Source organism: Cygnus atratus, chromosome 4 (genome assembly GCF_013377495.2).
Source record: "Cygnus atratus isolate AKBS03 ecotype Queensland, Australia chromosome 4, CAtr_DNAZoo_HiC_assembly, whole genome shotgun sequence".
In the NCBI taxonomy this organism is placed as follows: Eukaryota; Metazoa; Chordata; class Aves; order Anseriformes; family Anatidae; genus Cygnus; species Cygnus atratus.
Window position 1 is genome coordinate 53,834,252 of NC_066365.1, and position 14,750 is coordinate 53,849,001.

The 14,750-nt window shown below is 37.7% G+C and overlaps 1 protein-coding gene across 10 annotated transcripts in view; it reads right to left on the minus strand.

The window, feature by feature from the left end:
* FAM114A1 (family with sequence similarity 114 member A1) overlaps nt 1–14,750 on the minus strand; it is a 37,053-nt gene that overhangs the window by 18,572 nt on the left and 3,731 nt on the right. For 9 of the 10 annotated variants that reach the window (XM_035554237.2, XM_035554230.2, XM_035554246.2 and 6 more), the window contains exons 3-7: nt 13,651–13,738; nt 3,888–4,001; nt 3,631–3,737; nt 2,809–2,943; nt 128–280 (exon numbers count right to left, since the gene is read on the minus strand). In XM_035554237.2, coding sequence (XP_035410130.1) covers nt 128–280; nt 2,809–2,943; nt 3,631–3,737; nt 3,888–4,001; nt 13,651–13,738 — 597 coding nt within the window. Of the gene's footprint in view, nt 1–127; nt 281–2,808; nt 2,944–3,630; nt 3,738–3,887; nt 4,002–13,650; nt 13,739–14,750 lie in introns of those variants that run through there. The other variant, XM_035554270.2, reaches the window with a different exon arrangement.

Sequence of the window (14,750 nt, forward strand, 5' to 3'; positions counted from 1 at the left end):
AGCTTTCTCTGAATCTGATGGAAAACTTACTGTTCATTTGCACATGCAACTTCATAGCAAAATTAATGTAAAGAACATTTTTTTTTTTTTACCAGCCATTGTGACTTATCCAGTCTGCATACTGTACCTGGGTTTCACTTTCATTTGACAAGATTTCCAGAGCTTCAAGATGAGACAAACCCTGGAACTCATCAAAAAGCAGTCCATAATGTGCTGTCCTTTCAACTATAACTTGCTGGGCCCGTCTCTGTTTCTCTTTTTCTTTAGCTTCTCGTAACAGCTGCAAAAATATACATCATTCCTGTTGTTTTATTGGTGGTGCTGCAGGTATGACATTTTATTACCTTCCGCTTCTGCTTGTTTAGAAAATAGTAATAAAATTTGGGACTATATCACACCTACAGAGCTGAAATTCTAGAGCTGAAATACCTAACTTTTTTTTTGATAAACTTCTCTAATAAAATATTTAAGTAGTATTCTGAGCATGTTTTTCCCAATGGTAATCACTAACTTTTTTTTTTTAAACAATAAACAAACAATCTTGCTTATGTTTTCAGAAGTAATATCAGCTATGAATACCATCTCATAAATCTAGCCACCAATTGCAGTGGAAGAAAAATAAAAAGGACTATTTCATACACAGCATTAAAGACTCATGCAATCCATTTCACAGACCACAAAATGGGAAGAATATTATTTTCAGGACCTACCTACCTACCTGCGTAAGTAATGCACCTATATAAATATTTCCTACGTACATAAAATATTTTTAGTAGATACTGAAATCAGTTTTATGTGACAGCAGGACTGACAAAAGAGATCTGACTAATTAGGTATGTCTTTTCCAAGAGTGAGGCAGAACTATACTTCATCTACTTGGGAAATTTTGGAGAGATTTTCTTATACAGCAGAATTTCCAGGAAAGCCTGGCCACCTGTATGAATATGTCACTGTAAAGGTGGTAAATTCACCTCAATCGCATTTTAAATCACATATAAGCCTCTGAATACAGGTAAACTCACACCACTTACACTGTTCCATCATTCAAAATTTCTATGATATTGTCTTCAGTTATTCATTTGTTACATAACTCTTACGATGATATTTTTCGAAGTCTCCACCTTCAAAATCACACATAAAGTTTTATGTACAAATCACCTAAAAGGAAGCACTATGTTATGAGACCCATGACAACTGATTTATACAACTTTCTGCATCCAATTTGATGGGTGGATTCACACATATTGTTAGGTAGGTATTGTCGGAGGCTCATTTTTACCCTATGTGCCTGACTATGCGTATAGTCAGCAGAATGGCTCAGACTGCTTACAGGCCATTTCAAAGCCCAAACCGAATTTAGTCACTACAGGTACAGCAAAGCAACATATTACAAGGCATTGGGCATGGCTAGGGCACTGGAACTTGATCATTTATAATGTTAAATTTTTATTGCTTCTGAAAGATCTATCCTACATTGAATCAGGCTTATTTTAAGCATTCTTTAAATTTGATTTTGAGTAATTTGACAATCCCACTTGTCTCTTTAATTTTGATGTGTTTAAAATCGTTTTAAACATTGAAACTATAAAAAGAAGACAAATACATGCCCCGGTTAAGTCAACAACAAAATCTCATTGTTTTACGTACAGACAGCATTTCATATATGGTATCAAATATGCCTGTATAAACAGCCCTGTGTTTAAATTCATGAATCCTACAGTCTGGATTAATTTTCCCAGATAGATCAAATTTTTCATTCTCTATAAAAAGCAGGAGCCACTTTCATTACTGCAGATCTAATGCTATTACCCTGTGAAGTGCTTTGGGATGCCCTCCATGAAACATGCTCTACAAGCTTAAGCCTTAGTACAACGGCTAACGTTACTGATTTGGACACACACACTCAGAACCACACTGCGGTGCAGACTTCAGCTGTGATACTGAGATTGGAGTGTGCTATGCCTGTGTGCATTTCCACTTTATTAATGGTGACTGTTTAAAATAGAGTGCTGCTGCAACAGACACATGTGATATGTGTAATTACGATAACATTCTGTACAAGAGTTATTTGCTTTTGGCCTACCACAACAGCAATAGTCTGTATCAATTTACAAGGACTGATACTAAAGATGAAACATCTCATCGAAGGAGAGATCCCTCACTACTTTCTACTGGGTGGTAAGTGCAGTAAAATTAAAGGTTGTTTTTTTTTTTTCTTCCCCCATGTATATTGATTTCCACAGCCTCCCTCCTCTCAGTGCCTGGAGAACTAAAATAATTTTGTACTGGCAGCACTTACATGTCTGTTCTATTATCACCATATCTCTGAACGTTTAAAGATACAAGTCATGACTTGACTCCTCTCTAAGGGTACATTTAGTTTAAAAGGACATAAGATATAACTTTTCCCAGCTTTAACTCCTAATGAAACATACGTCATATTCCAGTATTACTCATTTCCAGGGAAATTAGTATAGGGATGTTTGTGCCGGAGGACATCTATCTACAGCTGTTACAAAACCACTAACAATTTGATTGTTTCTCCAGAGTATAATAATTTATTACCACATATATTACCTCATCAAAATCAGCTATTCCTCACATAATTAAGCAGAAAGGATGATTTTACATCATCTTTTGTGGTTCTGTGAATAAAAAGAAACTGTAGCAAACACAAAGCACAATATTTATTTTTGTAAGCCTAGCCAATATCTACCGCAATAAATAAAGCCTCTCCCTGAGGCACGTGAAATTCTGCAAAAAGAATCTGAAACCGCACTGACAGAGCTGTATTAAAATAAATCCAACCTGAGAGAGAGAAACTGTTCTTGCCATCAGTGTTTTTGTTCTCTTAAATCCAGGATCACTTTCTGCAAGGACATTCATGGTTGTCTTTCCAATAAATTCCAAAGCATCTAAGCCTCCAGATAATACACTTTTCCCCTGTATAAAATAATGAAATGTGGTTATTTCCTTTCTAGCTTATGCCAATATGAACTGTAAAGTATTACTTTTGCTGATACCATCTTTGAACATTCAGCTCCCTAGATTTTCTCTGCTAAAGCTAACATTAGGATTTATATGCTCATAAAATTATGCTACTTTGTTCTGAATACATTTTCAAAATGAAAAAAATCAACCATACAAATATTTGCAGTTAATTGAAAGACTCACATGAGAAGAAATGTAACACCTGTTGCCAATGAAAATTTTAAGAGCAATACCACTTTTATTTTATCTTAAGTGGCAGCTAGTCTGTGAAAACATGTTTTAGGTAAGAAAAATATGGAGACAAAGGCTATCATGAACAGGATGAGACTGCCCTTATCTCACTGATTTCTAAAATTTTGACATGTGGTAACTCTGGAAGTGTCTATAGAAATGCAGTTCTTTTTTCTGTGTCTTCTTACTAGAATTATTCCTCACTCAAAATTTTTTGGCTACACTGAAGAAGGATTTTCATTGGCTAACGATTTCAATTTCAGTGGAAGAAACAGACTTAGAACAGAACTGTTTTTACAAAGACCTACAACCCAACAAACTCCACTTGTTAAATGTCACCTGCAGTGAAGTTACACCTAAAAATGATCAAAAATACCTAGAGGAGAGAGGCCTGCTAAAATGACTCACTGTGTTCTGTACAGCATTAGTAATAGCTGACAACATCCCACGGGATCCAGATGAAGGAGAAGAAGGAATATTCTCAGAAGAGCTTTGGTCCAGAGAATCCTCTGCTTCTAACAACAACAAAAAAAGAGCAAGCTACAGTTTTCTTTCACCCCTACGAGTCAAAAATTACAGTAAACTGGATCCTGTGATCAAAATATTAAAATTTGTGAATTGTATTAATCTGGCAGTGTCAAAGATTTCAGTGAACTTGAACTTACGTATAATTGATGTTTCAGCTGCAGGATGCTCTGCTGCTTCTGAAGATGCTGAACTTGCATTATGAATTCCCAGGGTAGTTCCTGCTTTTTCCTTTACTGCTGTTATCCCATGACCTGCATTAAAAACATACTTTAGATTATGTGATTTGAACACTTCTTCCAAACAGTGTGTAGCATCCTTATGTTCCACGAATGATCACCAAAAAAAACCTGATAATCAGAGTAAGTATTAAACCTACCTCACTTGTTTCACTTATTTTCTAGGTTAATAGTTCACTTGTTCTACAATGTCCAGTACATTAACTGACTAGAAACAATAAAGTTAAAATATAATACAAATGACACTGGATCAAAGATGTTGTAAAACTTGTTTCAATGACACAAATAAGTTTAATTTAGTTCCCTACTTTTCAAAATGCTGAATATTCTATTAGAAAGTTTAAAGAGAACTTGATAATTCTCATAATGCCATAGGGTTTGGCATTGTTTCATTTTCAGAGGTCCAGAACAATTAACGTTATCTGCCTTTTGATGAACTGTGAGTGACTGCAGGGTTGAGGTGAGAAATCTGTTGTTCAGTATTCTTCACTAAGTACTTTAGGAACATTGACCCAATTATTCTTCCACTTGTGGACAATCTCCTATAGAGATTGTGCCCTCTGTGCAGATGCACATGTAGTGACTCTTTAACTCTGGTATACTAAAATGGTCCAATTTTATGTAAATAATGTACATACGTCATTAGTGTTTTTATCTGAACCATTTTGGCATGCTTTTTTACACATAATTTCCAGGAGCAGATTACATGGACTGCTAATATTCCACTACAGGATAGAGTGAGATCGGCTGGTGGTCAGCAAAAGGAGGCAGTAGCTTCCTCATCTGCATCAGCTGTAGTTGAAAAATGCTGCCCTTAATAAAAGAATACCCTGAAATTGTCTGCCTATTCTGCTTCTGGATATAACCCTAAGCAGTCATGCTCATGATGTGCTTATCTCACCATAAATGATCCAGCTAGCACACATGCCTTAGCTGGAAGCTTCTGCACATCAGCTGACTGCAGTCAGTAACCAACGAGCCAGGCAAGCCCTCCTGTTTATTCCATAACACAATGAAATGGCTTCAGTGAAATGAAATGAAATGAATGAAATGGCTATTTTCCTGGGTCTCGCATGGTACACTGTCACTGCAGTGCTTGTAAAATTGATCATTTCCAGCAGTAGGGCAACACAGAGTACTTTAGTTACCTGTCCTAACTACTTAGCAGTATTAATGATGATCCAGTACTTCTTTGTCTCTCTACCTTAAACTGAACTGTAACTACATAAATAATTTCAGTAAAGCCATTAATACAGATGCTTAGGCAGACAATTAGACATCTAAGGCAGGAAGTCAAGTATAACAGTTCATCACATGTTGTCCAAACTTTCTCACAATTGCATGTAATTCCTATTAGAAAAGTTCAAAACATCTTTTTGAGTTAATTACAGCAAAACAGCCTATCATTTGCCAGTGGTCAGGCAGCTGGACTGGATCTTTGTACGTCCCTTCCAACTGAACTATTTAATATTCTATATGTACATACATATGTATAGATGTATGCATATATACAGTCATACAAATATGCTTCTTGAAAATCGGATTTTAAAAGATACGTCAAAACTATTTGGAATGGAGTAGGAAGAAGGAAAGCCTAAATTTATGATTCTGTGATTTCCAGATGGGTTGCATATCAGGTGCTCTACGGATTCAATAATAAATATACTCCAGAAACCATATGTGAAGCAGCTCTACTGAAAGATGACATACAAGAAAATTGGAGTATCTGCAGGAAAACAAAAAGTAAAGAACAGATGTTCCCTAAGGAACAGACCAGCAGAAACAAGTGATTTTCCATATGAGAGTATAAATTACATGGAGCCCTGATGTTTTACACTGAAACAGAGAAACAAGGCACATAAATCCTCTGACCTGTCTAAAGAAAATACAGCCTTTGCCTATTTCATCTTGTGTCTTACAACCGCATAGGACATGCTAGGCTATCTGCCACAGCAATATAAATCATTGCTGGATAATTTACCTCTTGTAAAATCTGCTCCAATGCAGATACTGGAGAGTGGAGTACTACTTTGTCTAATCCCAACCTCCTGCACATTTTAATTGGCTCAGTGAAGATATTTGCATGAACAGATTCTTAAGTCACTTCTTTACTCATCAGTTTCCTGAGACTCACTTAAATAATTATTAATTGTGCTTTAAAGCTGATGTAAAAGATACCTGGTGCCATATTCTTTTCCATTTCCCCTGCTCACATTTTTTTAAATGAGCAAAAGCATTCCGTTCTTTCCATTGACATAAACTGCTTAAAGATTTTGACTTGATAACATATTATTGTCCTTTAATGCTATAAAAAATAAGATATATTAGGCTAAAATTTCAAGTGTTTGTGAAAAAGTTAACGATTTTCAGATTAATTCTTAGTTTTTTTCTCTCTATAAAAATGCATTGGTTTTATTTTTATTTTTTTAACATTCTGTGATTTGGCTCTCATGGATTTGCAGATGAGCTTATACCTCCAAGAAGATTTGCATTCATACAGTTGCTGTACTACAATTTACAGACTTAGGCAGCATTTTCAAGGCTGTGGTTACATGCACAAGAACGACAAGGAAGTATTTCAGGTCAGCTAGGAGCATTTTTGCTGAACAAAGCTGCATGGCATGTATCTTTGACTGCAACAACAAAAGATCAGAATACCGCAAGTGAAACAACGCAGCACTGTTAGAGACACATACTTGCACAAATGCTGCAGAACAACATGCTGCATTGGAAATGAAAATAATAATTTTTGATTTCAGAAAGCACAGAAATAAAAGGGGTTATGGGAGATAAGCCCACATTTTAGAGATAATGTCGCACTTTTTCTTACACTGGGTGTGGTAACAACTGAACTGGTATCATCAACTTAGGAGCACCTCAGATGCCCCCACTTACTCATCTGAATAGCAGAGGTGAAAGAGCTACGGGTGCTTGCTTAAGAAGAAAACCACAAGCTTTCTTAAGTTTGTTTTTCTGTGCTGTTGGTTTGTTTTTCTTGCCTACATGACGACTTTTTTTTTTTTGTATTGGCTGGTAATTTCAGCAGAATATTGTTGTTTAGCTTGCTGGGTGGAATCTTTCATTTGAGAAGGCAGCTTTTGCAAGCACTGCCTAAAATCATGGCCTACCTTTGAGCTTGCCTGATCTGCCCAAGGCCAAATCGCAGCGATCACAAATGCTTTAGTCAGACACATCCCACTTCACTTCAGGCACTCTCATCTTCCACCTCCCAGCTGAGCAGCTTTGGTTTCCCTGCAGACAAGAGGCAGACAAACCCCTCTGGAGGGTGGTTCAGCACATCTGAAACCTCAGCCACTCCTGCAAGAAACTCCGAGCCTTGTCAATCTCACGCTCCCAGGCAACTGGACTCCGTGCTTCAGTGGTACAGGTAGGGAGGATGAGTTTGCAATTTTGTCTCTGGCTACCCCAGTCTGTAACCTGTGTTGTACCACTGGGGGTGTCCCTAATGAATAACTGATTGAAATTTAACCTATTAAAATGTACGAAGCTTCTCCCAGTTCAAGCTGAAGATTAAGGCCTTCAGTTAGCATCTGAAACTGACAGAGAAACTGAGGAACCTGAACACTGGTGGAAGGAATCACTCCACTATATGCATATAGGTGTGTGGAAAAGGCAGCTGAACTCTCATATGCATTAAAGAAGTGGGACCACACTGTGCTCACTTTCAGACTACGCGACTGGCACTCCAGTCACTTCAGGGCTTTAGCAAGATTATCTTCCTTGCAGTTAAAACAAATACACTGGCTAGAGTCTTACAATACTTATGCCATCCAGTCTGTAAATCAGAAATAATTCCAATTAAGCCCATAAATGAGACTAGTTTCAGATCTCCTTACTGGAACTGATAAAAGGCTTTAATAAAATAGCAATAGGCATAAAGGCTGTTACAGCAGCTTATTGGTTCTCAACCTCTGGTACATCATAAGCCCACGTTAAAAGACATAAAGAAAGCAAACGGGACTGCAGTCCCCAAAAGCATGTCCACAGTCTCTCCCATCCGTTACCTGGGCTCAGGATTCTTAAAGAGGAAGATCTGTAAAAGGGGTTTGCTGCTACTGCAGCTGTAATGTGCTATTTACAAAATAGCTGAGTGACCACCATGTGATTTCAGGCACAAAAAAAGTCTTCCTTTAATCGACTGAAAAACTGAATTATGCAGTGAAAAAAATACATCTTCTGAAGAGATTAACTGTCCTTTTTTATGACCACAGAAAATAAAGGCATAACATTCAGCCTCTATTTTTTATGTAACTCATTATTTTATAACAGGGGAATAGAATCTGTAGAGAATGGAAATGATATTCACATCATTCCAATGCTTCAGTTTGACATTAACTGAAGCATTTGCATTTCTGGTCAGCACAGACTTAAATTTAAGCTATGCAATGCTGATTATTACACATATCCATGTGTAATAATACCCAAATTCATGAACAAAGTGACATCACAAGTGACATTTCCTTCCCTCATACTGAGAGACAGGAAAACAAAGTTTTCAGCATATGGGGAAAACTATGGGTGTCGGGTATTTCTGTGTGTGGTTCTACTTGGTGATGAGCTAGATGAGAAATGTACATAAACACAAAATTATCAAGAAACCAGAATATAATTAAAGCAATGCATGAAAGAGATGCATTATGCAGCTTTATAGTACAAATTTCAGACCGTGTGAATTAGCTGGGTTCCGTTTTTATTATTTCTGTTGTATTAGAGGTAATGACACATGACAGCCTAATCAAGGGCACTGGAGTTTCAAAAACCAAAACACGCAAACTTGTGTGGAGTGAAGCACATGCATACAACATGATACAGAATCATAGAACAGGCTGATATACAACAGGCTTTCCTTGGGAAGGCAGCCTGTTGAGTGCTGTAACTTCTGCAAATATACAAAAGGCATAATTCATCCATATAAAAGATTATAGTATATGAAAGGCAAGGCTTGTGGGAAGGTAGCAGCTTTCATTAAACCAGCAGATTCACTTAGTTGGAAAGAAAAAACAGGCGAGTTTTCAAGAATACAAGCTGTTTTTTAAAAACAAAAGTCACAAGCTTCAAATACAGGCTGAAAATACATTTTGCCCCAGTTAAGCCTTGGGGCTTAAGGTTTGGTGTCACTGCTAGGCTGACCTAACGGCTTCCTGGTGCTGGTGAGGGAGCTCCTGCTCCCGTTTGTCCCTTCTGCTTGCCCTGGCACTTACCTCATTCCACAGCAAATTGCTTCAAGGAACTAAAGAGGCAGAAAATTGATTTTTCTTTCCTCTGGGGTTATTTGTATGCCGATTTAGCTTCCTGAACTGGACTACCAGGTGCTCAGAAAAGCAGGAGTGCTGGCACATGGACGAGGAAGAAACATGCAAGGAGAAGAGAGGTGCAGGACTGCACAATTCAGTGGCTGCCAGCCATCAGATGGGCTTAGCTTGCAGCAGGGTAACTCTACCCCGTGGTAGAGTTTTATCAGCACTGTTACTAAAACACTGGACTGTATAATTGCTGATTTAGTAAGCAATACAATTTAAAAGAAAGAGGGTAAAAAGATGACAATAACCACAAGTTCTGTCTCCAGATCACACTGAGCTTACTTCTCGCATTCTATCATCCCAGCAACTATTTCAGTGGATCTGCTCCACTGTGGTTTCACAGAGGGGACAGCCAAACTTCTTACATCTTTAAAAACAAAACAAACCCCGTTCACCTCAGTAACAAGGCAGATTCAATAACTTTCTTAGTGTGACACCTAGTGTCGGACACTGAGCATGGTTCAGGCAGTGACTGCGGCGACTCCCAAAGGCATTGTGTTATCAGTTGTGTGGAGGAGGATCGCATCAGCCTTTCACAAGCAGAAATGCCAGGGAAAGGGGTTTTGATCCAAAAAACGTCAGTCACTTTAAAGACAACAGACATTTTGTCCAGAAGACAAAACCAAAACAATCAATAGCTACGCATGCAGGTAGTTACAGAGAGATAAGATAAAATTATATGGAAACCATTGCTGGAAACTAAAATCAGCAATGCTAAACATATAGACATGCGGTAAAAATGCTAATCTGTTTGGGGGCTCTAAATCAGGGTTTGATGAATAATGCAACTGGGATCCTTGAAGAACTGTTTCAGCTCAGTCTTAAAGAGAAAAACAGTATTCGGTAAAGGCTGAATGTATTTGGTTAGGCCTTTAATATGTTATCTAGTCCATCGCAAATTGTTTCTGCTATTTTTACATTGTACAATTCTGAAAAAAAATGAACGGTGAATATTTGTCATGTTTCAGAAGGCATACAGCTGTGCTATACAGAAACAATGACAGACAGAAAAATCACATACTGAAGGTGTTGCTGATAAGTCTAATTCCAGAAGAGCAGCTTTACTTATACCATTATACCATGCACTAAAGCAATAAGCAACATTAAACGGACTGGATCATGGCAAATCCATTTTCTGATGTAGAACAGGAGATGAAGCTGCTCTGATATTGGTTGAATTGCTCAGATATTAAATAGAGTAACTTTGAGGGGAATAATAAGTATTTAATAAAAAGAAGAAAGCTCACAGAAATTCCCAGTAGCTTTTTTCTTCCGTTTCTCACTGAGTCAGATATATGGCATACCCAGCCCAACATCCTGTCTATTATAGTGGCAGGCAGTAAATACGTACCAGGATCAAGCATGAACTTCCATAACATACTACTAGGAAACAAGCCCTCCATATCAGGGATATACACTATTACTTGCTGTATTGATTTCCTAGAGCAAATCTAAGATTATGTATGTAGCATTTTAAGTTATCTTGAGTTCTGCGAACTGTATTAACATGTTCGATTTAGCAACCCAAGTAATAAATTCAGATGCTGTTAATTAAGACTTAGTATCCATATCAGCCTCAGAATTTATTATAAGGAAAACCAGAGACCTAGTATATCTGACTATAGGATAGTTGAATGTCAATTTGTTTTCTGCTTCATTCAATGCCTATTTTATTAAATAAATTCATACAGAAAAGTTAGATCCACAGTTATTAGATAGGAATATGGGAACTCAATCCTACCCTGACCCCAGGGTCAGGAAGTCTAAGTTGTAAATTCCAGAAAATAGGAAGAGAAAACAGCAGAAGTGCTGGTGTGTATCTACACATCGATTTTTAGACTCCTTCCCAGTTGCAGTAATTGACGGGTAAAAATAATTTTATTTTTTTCTTGTTTTCTTTTCTGCTTGTGGACGCTCCTTTGCAACTTGTAACTGTTCCAACCATGCTCATTTTAAAATAACATAAATGCTGCAAATATATATATGGTGATCATACACCTATTTTAAATAGACATCACACAGTCTTACCAAGTCAGACTGCCTAGACAACAAACTTGTTTGCATATTTATACTCAGTGAAAATTAGTAACAATGCTGATACTGTCAGGTGGTATTTAATATCAATTAAGCATGACTTTTTAATGTATCTGAACCAATACTTTATTTGGTGTAAAAGGTCATATCATAAAACAGCCCATGGAAATCCACAGATATACAACGCTGGCAGCAGCTTTCATAGACAAAAGCAGCAAACAGCTGTAAATAGTATGTCTTGTTTACTTACTAGGCAAAAAGAAGGGATGGAGGGGATACAATGCACATTATTGTTTGTCTCCCAAACCTTTTCCAACAGTATTCATCACTTTCAGGCAAGCTTGTGTCAGTTTTGCACGAAAATATCCAAGGCTATGCTGCCCCACAGAAAAAGTATATGCTTTGTGATATTAAACTGATTGCTCTGTGAAGCCAAGACTTTTAAGAAATAGAAGACTCTAAGTGGGATTGCCACTGCAAGGCTGCAAAAAACAATGTCTGTTGGTAACAAATCATATTAGAACTCATGAGGAACATTAGAATCTCCATCTGATATAATACTACTTACTGCAAAACCTGAACAGACTATAACTGGGGCTATCTCATAGGTGAAACTGAATCACCTGGAAGAGCTGTGTTCCAAGAAACCCATTGCTGCAGCTATAAAAATGAACTGAACTAATCCATCACCATTACAATTTCAACTGATCAACTGCAAAATTACTTTCACGCAGATAACCTTCCCTCTTTTGTCATTTACACTACAAGAAATTCTTTTCAGAATGCTGTTGTAGCAATGTTATGTTGAGAATGTACGAGAGGCAAGGCTCATAGAAATCTGTGAAAGCAGCATCTTTTATTACACCTACCAAAGGTGCTGGGAACAAAATAAGCAAAATTTTCAACACAAAGGCCCATCTACAAGTCTGAAAGAGAAGCACCGAATTTTATTGTTTAATACAAACTCTTGTGCAGTTCCACAGCTAGTTATGCTGTCCTCATCCCAATCTGTATGTCTGTTCTCGTCATTTCACTCACACTAGCAGTAGCATTTAGGTGATTAAAAGGTGAACCAGATTAAGGAATTTGCAAATCAATCCAGGCGAAGAACCAGCTCGCACTTCATTGGTACTTTGCAAAATCAGTCCCGGAATCCAGCTCCCCACATTGCTACACGAAGGCTATCGTTAGCATATGAGGAGAAATACATTGGTAGTGCAGGGCAGGCCTGCCCCTTTCAGCAGGAGCCTTTATTTAAATCAGTTTGAAGACATCTTAGAAACCCATTCTAAGTTTATTAGACATGTTAACTGGCGGACTGTCTGACAGAAAAGATAATTATGAACTCCTGAGTGTGGGTGTTACTGAAAGAAGAGATGATAGGGAAGTTCCCTCCTTCTCTGAGGAATAGACAGAAATAATTTATTGCCCACTGAACAAAAAAGGATTAGGAGGAGAATTATTTAACCTTCTATGGGATCACAAACCCCATAACTCCATTAAATCCATTATTTTTAGTAACTAGAGATTAATTTTAATTCCAAGGTTCATCCTTTGAAGGTATTTTGTGGATCCTTGATGAGAACTCATTAGCTAACAGCTTAGTAGCTGTTTTGTGAGAAACAATTTCCTGCTGCTAACTATCTATTGCATGCTTCACTTCTTGTCTGTGTGAGTTTTTAATGGGTATATTGATTAAGTTTTACCTGAAGTCTTCGTGAGTATATTTTGGGCTGACATACTGTTGGAAATGAGCATATAGGGAGAGGGAGTACAGGGTCTGTGTTTTGATATGCTGCTCTACTCCCTGAACTCTGGTGTGATAAGATTACCAGCTTCCTTGTGTGTCAGTGAAAGCCAGAATAATTTATGAGAAGTGAATTCACATTGTACAGTTAGAAGTCATAATGCATAAACCACAAACACATGTGCGTGATTTGGGGATGGAAGGCTTTGACTTCAAAACCCACAACTGATAGTCATTGCATCATATTATGCATCCTTTCTGTGAAGCAGACACAATGATAAGTCACCCACTTTACAAACAAACCTATTACATTGTCCATAATTTGACCTGGAAAAGTATTTACACGCCCTGACAGTTTAGGAATGTCCTTCGTCCTATTAAAAAAAATCATGGCACACTATCAGCCTGCCAAGCCCATCAGGAGAAAACTGTCTACAAATCTTATTAATCAAGACAAGCAGGTTTGCCTTTAGATGTTATTTTTAAGATACAACATTAACATGTCTAATAGCGTATTAAAATTATTATTTATTTCCATATAGCTTACTGACTAAACACTTACCCACTGTGGCAGAAGCTGATGACAGGAGAGACTTGCCCCAGGTACCCCAAGCTCCCCATCTACTTGCTTTAGATGAGGAGTCTGTGGCCTACAAGAACAAATATATTACTTTACTGTCTAGAAGTCATGTATCACAGTGATGCCTTCTGAAGAATGATTCTTTAGAGTCAAAACATACAGAGAAATAGCCCTGAATGACTACTGACAAAAACTTTGCTGCTAGCTCCTCTAAGAGATGCTTAAGCTTTTGTGCAAAGTAGTCCGTGCATAAAGGTATCATTTTTATTACAGTGCAGGACTGTTTCTATTCCCACCTCACCTTTTCTTCCCTCCAGGAACAGACTATGGTCATCAAGCTCACTCTAAAATCTGTGACACAGATCATTTGGCTATTTCAATACAAAGTCAGGTAGGCTAATTCAGTCTTCTGTAGCGGGTTAAACCAACCCCGCAGGCTTTGAGCTGAAAGGCCACGTAATGGGTTGTGCAGGATCTGCTGTTGTATGGTAACTTCCAGCTAAGGAATTGCAACATTTGACTGGGAAGGACTGACTGTTCAGTGAATGTGTCTACAACTGCAATGAGAAATAAGAGTGTCTGTACTGAGGATTAGTTAAGAACTAGGTGTCACAGTGAAGTGTCATTCTAGCTTATTTCACATATTCTGTCCCTGGGCAGACATGCACTTCTGTAGTTTTATTACAATGACTGATTTATATTGCCTCCATGTTCAGAGTTTGGTCGCTAGAAGCCAGATTTTTAAAGTTATTTTCATTCCTAAAAGAGCAACAGATTCTTAATGGGATCCTAATCACTTACAGACAATGTTAGATTGGGTATTATGTGAAATTCAAATCTCTGTGCACAAGAAAGCAAAATAGGAAGCTTAATTCAAAGCACCTATTCCTGAAAGCGCATAAAACTCTAGGGACGTCTTTATGGATGTCCTAATATTTCTTCAGGCACCTAATCTTACAAAGCCATGCAAATGTATTGTGGTTATTCTTTGGGATAGGCAGGCATCCATCTCCTTTCTTTGTTCCATGGGGAGCCAGAGATAGAGGCTTCTCTGCCTGAATCTCCTCATAGGTGTAACCCAG